The following is a 12,068-nucleotide window of genomic DNA, read 5'->3' on the forward strand; positions in this document are numbered from 1 at the left end:
TCCGAGATGATGTGCGAGACGCAAAGGGCACGGATGTAGAGAGCCTCAGCGAGCACCCGGACTGTCGCGAACTCTGATGTGTGCAAAGGCCGGACGAAGGTGGGTTGGCACCTTTGTGGCATCACAGGCCAAAATTATATGAAAAATGATATTCCGCTGCACTGAAGATTGGCAGGCCTGTGACATATGGTATCAGAGCCTCGTTGCCTTCACGGGACGAGGCGCATTGCGAACTTGGAGGACGTGACCCTCCAGTCGACGAATGGAATATGAGCCCTGATACTGTGACAAGAGGTATCAGCTTTCAGTCGACGAGTGGTATAAAAGCTCTACGTCTGAGGTAGAGACGAGTTGGAATCCGTAGAGACCATCAGTTGAGACAAGATCAGACCGGGTTGTGACGGGACGATTTTGTGGGACGTCTACCTCTTAGAAGGCGTTGGGGATACCTCTAAGAGGGTGTTGGTTAGAGTCCTAGGAGAGCAAGCGTCTACGGCCCAACTTCGTTTGTTGTTGGTTGGCATGTGAGTGAGCGCCGCAGATGTGTGGGCGAGCTGTCAACCGTGGTGCAGTATTTCTTTTCGGCAGATCGATATTCGGACTTCAGAATTCACTTGGCTTCCTAAGTGAGAGGGGGACATGCCGATGAGTTGGATGGACTGCGAGAGTCATGTTTGTGAAGTAGAGGTAGCAACCATGTGTGCGGAATTCCGCAAGTCAAGAGGCGGCCTAGTCGCCAAGGCCGTTTTGGTGGGCGGAACACCACCTTGAGTTGAGATTGGTGGACGAAGGGCCACATTCTCAATAGTCTGAAGGACCTTCCAGCAGAGGAGGACGTGCTGAATATTCATGAGCCGAAGCACAGTTGCACATGAGGTGCGTGGAACAAGCCACCCTTGGGGTTGCGAGGAGTGGACATTGAGAGCAAGCGTCTACGGTCCAACTTCGTTTGTTGTTGGTTGGCAGGTGAGTGAGCGCCGCAGATGTGTGGGCGAGCTGTCAACCGTGGTGCAGAATTCCTTTTCGGCAGATCGATATTCGGACTTCAGAATTCACTTGGCTTCCCTAAGTGAGAGGGGGACATGCCGATGAGTCGGATGGACTGCGAGAGTCATGTTTGTGAAGTAAATTGATTAAATTGTTAAGAGAAAAATCGGGCAAATACAAGTGCCAATAGTTTTTATCTGTTCTGGGAGAAACAGACTGAAAAATGGAGGAAGGGAGCAGCTATCACCTATATAAACCTTTGCTGAGAAAAGCAAGAATGTTTAACCATGGAGGCAAGGACTAGATAGTACTTAATCCAAGTGGTTGAGAACTCATGCGACCTAAAAATGGCCACCTGCAGCTTCTGAGGACTAGATAGTTGCTTTTTCCTTGTTGATCATCAACGTGGAGCGTGTTTTCAACAGCATTGTTATTAGCAATCTTTTTGCTCCTAGCTAGTTTTCAAATTTGAACTTATTTATATTATTATCCACATTCGAAGTACAATAGAATTGTGCAGTTCATCATATGTTAGTTATTCAGAAGCAAAATACATTGAGAAAAGAAGAGAAAATAAATTAATGAAGAAAGAGAAGCTTCGGGTCACCTGATCCCAATGCTTCGCACTAAGGCCATGGAAACTAGATCTTCCATTGCGTGCCATGTGGTCTCCAATGATACAGTAGTGTCAATGTCCAAAACACCATCCTCTCCCAAAGCACTTGCAGTTGTACCAACTCCTGCAAGAATGTCAATATCAGAGAAAACAGAACTTTCCAACATCAACACACCAGGGGCATTAACACTTGAACAAAATCGTTCTTATTGCTGACAGGAAAAAGAAAAGAAAGACAAATAACTCTGAGGTCCCCCATTAAGAATAGATCACAAAACACAATGATACGGAAAGCATCAAACATATGTGATAGCTTGTTTATGATGTGAGTAGCTCTTAAAATAGAATCCCCCGCAAAAACGGCTAGGAAGGTGGAACTGAAACATCAATGCCAGAGCCACCTGTAAAAGGTGTCTGTGTTTACGCTCAACTACCCCGTTTTGTTAGGGCGTATAAGTACAAGATCGTTGGTGACAAACACCAGCATTTTGGAAGAAATGAAGGCAACTAGAGCTAAAAAATTCGGACAAATTGTCGGTCCTAATGGTCTTAAGTTTGCAGCCAAATTGGGTAAGAATTTTGTGCAAAGAAAACAGTCAAAGTGTGCAGTGTTTGAGACTTATGATTTAACAAGTAAGTCCAAGTAGCTCGAGAGAAAATCATCTACAATCGTCAACATATAATGAGCTCCTGATAATGTGGCTTGTTTATAAGGTCCCCAGATGTCGACATGTATGATTCAAAGCAAGAAAGAGTGCAAGAATTACTGAAACTAAATGGAAGGCGAGTTTGTTTAGCCAAGGGACATATGCTACAACTATGATCTTTATGTGGTTTAGGAATATGTGAGGATTTTGTGTGCTTTATTACATCAGGAGAGGAATGTCCTAGACTTTGGTGCCATAGAGAAAAATCATCTCCAGAAGAAGAAAGTAAGGCATGTGAATTAAAGCAGACAGATTCAGCAACAAAGGATTTGCTGCCCAAGTAATAAAGTTGTCTATGCTACTTCCCTAGAGCCAGAATGCGATCAGTTCTCAGGTCCTGCAGCACACAAAATGAACCATGAAATGAGAACTTGACATGATAAGAAATGCAGAGTTGAGATACATATAAAGTAGGCTGTGGGTAAAATGTGGAACAAATAACATATTAATAAGTGTAAGGTTGGCACAAAGTTGGATGTCACCCTTATGTGTGGCAAGAATAATGCAATTATCGGGAAGGCGGATTTGTATGAAGTTTGTGAGAGTGGTAAGGGATTGGAATAGCTTTACATTCCCACTCATGTGACTTGTAGCTCCTGTGTCTACAATCCACGAGTTAGCGTTATAACCTACTGAATTGCAACGATCCAAAGCCATACCTGCCATCTCGTGTTCTTGAGCAAAATGCACGTTGACTGGATCCTGAGGTACTTTGTGCTGAACCATTCTTAATGCCTCTAGCAACTCAAACATCGAAGCGTTATTAGAGTGAGAATTCCCCAGTTTATCCAGTCCACTGTCTTCTCCACTAGTCACTGCGTTCGCTCTCCCTGCACTGTCCGGGTTTCTTCGCGATTCATGTAGCTCCTTATACCAGTCAGGAAAACCGTGAAGCTTGAAGCAATTTTCCCTGTTGTGTCCAGTTTTATTGCAGTGCTCGTAGAGGAGACTATGTTTATCCACAGGTCCCTTGCGTCGCATGAATTCTCGAGGTCCTGTATTAGAGGTAGAATACCTTTGCTCATATGCTTTCATGGCAGATCCTTCCCCTATATCAGAGTATTTTGAGTTCACCATCCTTTGTCTCTCAACCCGTAGCACCATGGAATATGGTTTGTTGATAAGGGGAAGAGGTTCTAGAACCAAAATCTGACTACGAATGTTGTCGTAGGAATCATTCAAAGCCATCAAAAACTGTATTAGTTGGCTCGCATTGTTTTGTTCCGACTTGGTTTGCTGCATCCGCAAATGCAAAGGCCACACGAACACATAGTTAGTGGCATGAGGCATAATAATTCATCGCAGAGTTGTTTCAATTTGGTGTAGTAACCAGTTACGCTCATATTACCTTGCAAGATAAAACTAATTTCCCGTTGCAGCTTGTATAGCAGAGTTCTATCACACTCACCGTACCTAGCTTCAAGCTCCAACTAGAGATTTCTAGAAGAACTTGCATACAGGTATGCGTTTACCAAGTCCTTGGAGATGGTGTTCAAAATCCATGTCCATACCATACAGTCTATAATCCTCCACTGTCATGTGTTAAGGAGTCCCAATTGCAGGCTGTAGTCATCTGCCGTCTATAAATGCCAACATATCCTTGCTTTCTAAAGCCATCCTTACATACCTACTCCAGGATAGCCAATTGCTCCCATTGAATGGAGCAGAAACCATTACCATGTGATCATTCCCAGTTCCAATTGCTATGGAAGGAAATGAAGGCGTATCAGTTGATGAGCTCGCCATTCTCATCAAAATGTGAGGTTCAGATGAGTGAAATTGATCGGTCAAAGCACCTCGTATGCAGAGACCATCAAGATGATGACTCTGATACCATGACAAAATTAGGCATAAGCCCCACGGGTACTGGGTTACAGAGCAAGAAATGTAGAGGACTGAAGTTGTGTTTTCATTCATTCAACGAGAATTGGTACAGCTTCAATTTAAATAGAGATACAAAGGCGGTGATGAAGAAACTGTGTAACTAACTAAAACAGAAATAACAACTCATATTCCAAATCAGTTGCCACCTAAGCCACTAATGCCAACTAATGAAAGTGTAAAGCACAACTAATAAAAATGTAACCAAGGATAAACACGACTTCTTCACTGCAGAACCAGAGTAGCAGAAACAGAGTAATGAGAAGAAGATGTTGTCTGTGAAGGAGATGGAGCTTGAGCTGAATTCAACAGGTTCTACCAATCTCTTCCTTAGATGTGGAGTGATGGGATATACATTAGGAACTTCTTACATTCATGGGTCTGCATCGCAAATGCTTTTCTTGTATTATATTCTTTTGGCTGCAACCCATAAATATGGACATGATTGGTTAAATAGATTATTGCAGAGATCATAAAAAGAGGCTAGTGAATGAGAGGTCCTATGGTTCATGTTTTAAGTGTATTCAAGGTTATTAGTTGTTTATCGTGCTTATGCATGTAAATGAAATGCTTAAATTAATTGCTTTGAACTACAAATTGTCTAATATTTCTCTATTCAACTATGAATTCCAGGGATTGCTTTATTTGGTTCCGTACTTGCTTAATAAATTGAGCTATGCCATAATAATTACATGAACCCTCATTGATGTGGTGAACTAAGCCATAACGAGATCAACTAAACTTGGATGGTGCAACACTATCTTTTACTTGTTTCTTGCAATTACTACTTTCTTGGATGGCGCAACGAGTTATTTTAAATAATGTTATCTTTCCACTACTCCTGTTTAAGTCATATAGAGACATATTTCTAATACTTTCGTCAGTGGTGTTGCATCACATTAAAAATTGAAGGAATTGCAATAGGTAATTTTAATATAAAATAAAAAGAGGAACTTGATCCTCAAGTCTAAACAAAGGCTTTTTCCACTGAAGACCAAAGGTACTACAAACAAAGTATTCTTATTTACAATAGGCCAAATTTGTTCTAAAGATAATGGATGTCGATGTCCCGAAAAAGAAACTGCAAAGCTCTTGTGTGTGTCATGAAAGCTAGTGTGTCATTGTGAAGCAAGCGGACGACTGTATCATTTGGCTAACACTTGTCGGGATCATCTTCACTAGCATTAACCTGCACATAATCAACAGTATTAGTATCATTTCAAGATATGAAAAAAGAACAAAATACATAACGTACAGCATGCAATCTATACTCGTCTATTACGATTGACGGCTCTAGATTTTATATTTGGTTTCTCAATTATGTGCTTACCTAAATAACATCATCTCGTTAAAAACTATGTGGGAATTTAAAGATTGAAGTAGGAGATTCAAACACTCAATTGTTTCGCATTTGACCACTAAAAAGAATATGCTTCTTGACACTATCTAGAACCACATGATAACCTAATGTATCCATCTCTTCCTCTCTACCATTTTTCTAACCAAAGTCGCAACCTTTGTCCCTATCTAGTTATTCTCCACCGATTTTTTCTCATATTTTAAAATTCAAGAAAGGGTGAAACCATTGCATTTTTTCTTTGTACACTTCAAATCCAAAAATGTATGTGATTTCTATGAAACCTTCACATTCTCAACATTCTAACTTGGAAATAATGGGATTATGAATTTTGAGGCCAATTTAAAATGTGAAGAATGCAAGGTAGTTCGGAGTTGACGCCTAAAGGGGAGATAATCCTCCACCTTTTTGTTAATTTATTCCCAAATTATTCATTATGTTAGGTTTTATCCAATTTGCTTTTTCAAAACCTTTTGATTGTCATACATTTAAAACTTTTGTACAAATTGAACAGAAACACCATATTTGTCCATATCGACATCCAAACTTTGCAGGTGTATCATAGTAAAGTTTGTTGAAAAATCACTACTACACAACCACAAATTAGTTTATTTTTGAACTTAAGAAATAAAATATCATACACTACACGGCAAAACGATTGTCTAGATGCCAATCTCATTGTTTATTTTTATATTACTTGTACACCTATCATCTTAAAAGATTTGTTACCACATCTTGGCGAGTAGCAATATAGTTAATGCATGTATTTCTTTAAGTATTATCAATTCAATTATTTATCACAACAACAAAGTTAATTATACATTTTTTTGGACGTCCAAATAAAAAATTATCCATTTGTTCAAGAGTAATAAACCAAATGCACTTCAAACTTCAAAGTGTTTTCAAGAATACAAAAACTGCTTTAAATGACAATAAAAATCAAGTAATGATTTTCTCTTAAAATAAAAATATTTGACTTTTTCAGGCACTTATCCATAAAATATTCAAACTTTGTAAAATTTATCTTAGAGAAATTAGTGCATTTCATACTGATTTTGAAAACATGAGTTTATAACGGAAAGCACTTGACAAGAGAAAACAAATCTTAGTAAAAGAATAAAAAAGAAAACAAATTTTTTAGAAATATACTGCATTTCATACTGATTTTGAAAACATGAGTTTATAACGGAAAGCACTTGAAAAGAGAAAACAAATCTTAGTAAAAGAATAAAAAAGAAAACAAATTTTTTAGAAATATACTATGGTTGATTACTCAATAATTTTTTTAAAACATTTATCAAATGTTTGAGATTACGTATATATACAAAATTCACGAAATCTTCTTAAAAAGATTTAATTGGCATCTAGACAATCGCTCTACACTTTAGCATAGTATTTAATTTCCCAAAGTCCACAAAATAAAATAACTCATAGTTGGATAATATAGATTTTTCGATATTTTTCGATGATACACCTGCAAACATAAGATGTTAACATGAACCAACATGATTTCTGTAAATTCATACAATAATTTTAAATATATAACAACAAAAAGTTTCAAAACCATGAATTGAATAATACCCAACACGACGAATTAACCAAGAATAAATTTACACAAAAAGGGGAGATTTGTTCTCCAATTTAGGTCTCAACTCTATACTTGCACCATTCACATTTCAACAGCCTCAAACATTCCCAATCCTATTCTTTCCGAGTCAAAATGATGGTCACGTGAGTTTTTCAAAGAAATCAGCACACAAAATTTGGATTTGAAGTTTTCAAAGCATAAATTTAATGGTTTCAGCCTCCTTGATTTCAAAATATGGGAGAAAAAAGTCGGCAAGGAAGAACTAATAAGGACATTGGTTTCTTTTCGGTTAGAAATTTGACGAGAGGAATATGAAGATACATAAGTCAACATTCGGTTCTAAAATATCATCAAAAAGCATACTTTTAGCGGCCAAAATATGTCCCAATTGAGTGTTTAAATCCTACGCAACCCTTTTGATTCCCACACAATTTTTAACAATATGAAGTTTTCCGGTAACACAAAATTTGCAAAACCAAATCCAAACTCTAGCGCCTTCAACCTTTAATAAACGAGTACACATAACCTATAATACTATTAATATGCTTCATTTGTAGAATCAAAAATATGAATGCTACATGTGTTAGGCCACCATTTTTAATTGCACAATACATACTTTTGGAATTTTCTAATGATTACTCGTCATATCTATCTAATGCTTTTTGGGACTTGAAACATGCTAGACAATTCACAATTTTAATGGCACTAGCAAGACATAGACAATGACAATATTGCTAACAATAAGCTTGCAAATAAAATAATTACTAATAAAAATAATATGACATCTCTATTCAATCAGCTCTTTCTCCTTGTACTTTGCATTAAGGCAGAACTAAGAATAAACCAAGAAATAGAAGAAAACAACATAAATACATGTGGCATTCTCCAATTCAAAGGCATAATATGCAACAGATATTGCACAACCAAGATACCTTCCAAGATACCTTCCAAGATGCAGTTGAGAATATATATTCTGTGTTGGCCCATCAGTTGGGCGAATATCAATTGATTTAAGAAGTTTAATCCCAGTTCAACGAGAAATTTTAAGTTGAGATCAAATTGGAGTAGCAGAAAGTTAATGCGTGGCACTTAAATATCAGTGAATAACATATATGCATTATGACAGGAGATGGGAAAAATTGACTGGCAACAAAAAACAGTAGTTAAAACAAAGTAGTAACTTACTGCTCCTAAAGTAGTATACTCCCAGTTGCCGATCAAAGCCAAAACTTTTTCAAACCAAAGTGCAAGCAAAAGGAAGGATCAGTAGCAGCTAATTGCAGAAAACTTACCAATTCAAGGCCAATAGTCTGATGGTTTGCAGTCTCAAGTTTGGTTACCACCATCAACCACCAAATGGGGATCCACTGTGAAAGCATGCAAATGTTATTAACTTCCATTACAAGAAGGGAAAGACCACCAAATCTAACCCAAAAAGACAAATGAAAGACTAGATAAGCATATGGCTAAGCAAAAGGATAGAAGAATAAAATCAAAAAACATCTCACAATATTCTTGTGTTAAATATATTAGAAAGTGAAGATTTTTAATTTTTCAAGGCATGCATAAATCCTCATGAATCTTGAGCAAGTTTGGATTGAACAAATTTGTGATACAATGGGATACTTATGTAAACCTTTTGTTTTTTTCTGACACAGAGTAAGTGACATAACAGATTCATCTTGGTTCCCTCTGTAACTCAATTTGTTAATTGACCTGCATGCTGTTTAGTTTCAGATGATTCCAACCTTTTCAATTTGAATACTGTTCAGGTTCTTGGATACCTTAACAGGAAGGAGGAGATCTATTACAAAGGATTTTATGGGAAGCAATGCATGGAAAATCTACAGAAGTAATAGCTCATGTCCTTCTTTATTTTCCATTTCTTCTTCTTGTAGTCTCATTTTGACAGTTTTCCGATGCTCCCTAAACTTTATGTCATATCTATTGGTTTACAATGAAAGACTGACTTCTTTCAAAGTTGAAATTGGAGTACACAGAAGAATCAATCTCAGACCTTTCTTTTTCCGACCTTGATTCTTCTAGAAAGTAATCTTCTCCCATAATACTTCATTCATTCTTCTATATTACTCCATATCTATAGAGATGGTTACATGTTAAATTCCAGGCCAAGAAACAGAAACGAACAACTGAAACAAAGAAAGGCGTCTCTGTTAAGAAAGCTACTACTAAAACTACCACAAAAGCAGAATTCCAGGTAATAAGTTAGTTTCATGCAGAGATTTTTCTGTTCCAACATCCGCTTTACGGTTTGGTAGAATCAGGTAGCAAAAATAGTATTTAAACTGCATTCCACTAATTTGAACTATATTGTAAATTTATTTTTCCGGACCTTAAACTTTTAGATATCAGAGTCGTGGATGTCCCTTCATGTCCTCTTCAATACAATTTGGTGTATGGCTTACCCTTTATTGCATTAATTGTAGCCAAACAGCCATTTAAGATGGAGCTGCACTAAATTTCAAGGTAGATGGGGCTGGATATGGCTGTTGCCTGCCTCATGGATAGGACCTAATAATTAATAGAAGAATATTCTAACCAAGTAAGGTTAAATTTAAAGATTAAATTCTTCAACAATTTACCTCTGTTTTGTTATGAAGTATTTAGTATTACTTTCCTAAGATTCTGTAGATAAAATCTTAAAGGCTCCTTTTGGACTGGACACAAATAAATTCACCTTTTATTATCAAACTTCAGTATCAAGAAAAAGCAATTCAAGCAATAATTTGACGTACCTCAGCATCATCAATATCAGAAAGGCTATCTGACTCATTGTTTTTAGTTCGGCTTCTCTTTAGCTTGTAACTCTTAACAATCCCCAAAAGTATCCATACTGATGTCCCGGTGTCTGGTTGAAGGACCTGAAATTATTCAATAAATATTCGAGGTCAGGATCTTCTTTTATGAAAGAATGAGTACAAGAAACCACATGTGCACATTTATCAGAACAGCAGGTAGGATTACCATCAGATTTTCTCAGTTGTGTAAGCCCACATGGACCAGCATCTGCACCTTCTACGTGGGAAGGTTCAACTCCTGTCTCTACCTATAGAATTAAGGTCTGTAAGATATGGAAGAACATTAAATCTTAAGATGGCACCATGATCCATCTTTCATGCCTGTAAGGTAGCACGTAGGGATGCAATCAGCTTGGCCATAGTTGCCGTCCATCTCCTCCATAATAGGAACAAATGAGAAGCTTGCATGTTTTCATACATCAACATACACTAGTTGTAACTCATACCACATTTCGATATCAAGGCAGTTACATAGATAAGTAATTATAAAATAACCCTTGCAAAAGCAAAGTACCTTTTTAGGTAATGGAACAAGAAAACCCATGTAGTAGTTGAATATCATGAACCTTGAAACAATTAGCCGAAACCTTCCAACGAAAAATCAAGAATATACAAGAAACCGGGTAATCTAAGTCGGTGATCATTGAGTTGATACCTTAACAAATAATTGACCGAGGCCAGATGGCGGCGGTCGCAGAAAACGGCGGAGGTGGCTGCCTAAGAGGACGACTGCCTCATCTTTCTGCTGTTCCAACAGCGGCTTCGATTCCCCAGTGAAGTTCCCGCTTTCTTCATTTGGAGCCAAATTTTCTCTGGAATCCGCACCAATACTGGAACTGTCCGGGCTTAGATACTTGATTTTCTGGTTGAACTCTGAATTGCATCTCCAAAATGCTTTCTGGGATGATTCTGGCAATACATCATGCCCAGCGGATGAATTCCTGTGGCAGAAGCTGCCAAATCCTTGAATCCCTCCTGAAACTTTCCGGGCCCTGTCCCATTCTTCTTTCAGATCAGGGCCTCTCTCCAGCAGCTTCAATATTCTTTCACATTTATTCCTCACAATCAGTCCCCAGTTGAATCTGCAAAAACAAAAAGAAAATTACGGAATAGCACAAAATCTCCGTGGGCAAAGAAAACTACAATGCGAACCCCTGAATTTTGTGGTGAAAGTCCCATCATACAGATTGAATAAATGGATTCAAGCATTTTAGTTTCCTATCGGAAGATTTGATCAAATACCTGGCACACAATGTGAAAGATCAAATTAAATTCAATTTTCCTTCTTGGAGTGAATCACAATCGATGAATGTAATCATCTAGTGTATCCATAGGTTCGGATACTTTAAGCAACAAACTTTCCACCGATGCAAGATTGAGAAACAATCTGCCTCTCCCATCCTTTATCCCTCCAAGACAAGAGCATATTAGCCTTTGCAGATGCACAACACAAGCAACTTATGCATACAAGTCTATGCCCCAAAACTTGGCAGGTTGATTGGTCCGATAATTGCGGTCTTCTGATAAAATAAAATCCATGTCTTCTTTAGTAAGCTCGAAATCAAATACCAGAAAGTTCTCCTCCAATCTCTCGACTTTTGATGACTTCGGTATTATGACTGTATTCCGTTGGATACCCCAGCGAAGAACAATCTGAGCCACAGTCTTATTGTACTTCTTGGCAAGACCCTGATGCAAAACAAGCAGATTTAAAGTTCATTTTGCAGTGGATTCTTATTCAACTTCAATCTTTTACCAAATGAGAACAGTTATGATGGTAGAAATAGGTTAAAGTGATGCAAAAAACATACTTTAAGAACTGGATCATCCAAACATGACACTGAACCGAACCATTCTGTGTTGGCTGTGGCACCTCCAAGAGGAGTGTGGGCAGTAACACAGACACCGTGTTTCTGACAAAACTTAACAAGAGAATCTCGCTGGAAATAAGGATGTGTCTCGATCTGATTGACAGCAGGCTTCACTCTCGCATAGGCTAAGCAATCTCTGGTCAGAAATATGTCATAGTTGCTGCATATAGAAATTGATTAAATTGTTAAGAGAAAAATCGGGCAAATACAAGTGCCAATAGTTTTTATCTGTTCTGGGAGAA

General features: G+C 37.8%; 1 protein-coding gene across 1 annotated transcript in view; it reads right to left on the reverse strand.

The window, feature by feature from the left end:
- LOC110012414 (NADP-dependent D-sorbitol-6-phosphate dehydrogenase-like) overlaps positions 1-12,003 on the reverse strand; it is a gene marked incomplete at its 5' end in the record, with an annotated part of 16,229 nt that extends 4,226 nt beyond the window's left edge. Inside the window, 2 exons of the mRNA XM_020695993.1 lie at positions 11,495-11,644; positions 11,767-12,003. Of these exons, the coding sequence (XP_020551652.1) occupies positions 11,495-11,644; positions 11,767-12,003 (387 nt within the window). The remainder of the gene's footprint in view (positions 1-11,494; positions 11,645-11,766) is intronic.

This window comes from Sesamum indicum, linkage group LG8 (genome assembly GCF_000512975.1).
Source record: "Sesamum indicum cultivar Zhongzhi No. 13 linkage group LG8, S_indicum_v1.0, whole genome shotgun sequence".
NCBI lineage: Eukaryota > Viridiplantae > Streptophyta > Magnoliopsida > Lamiales > Pedaliaceae > Sesamum > Sesamum indicum.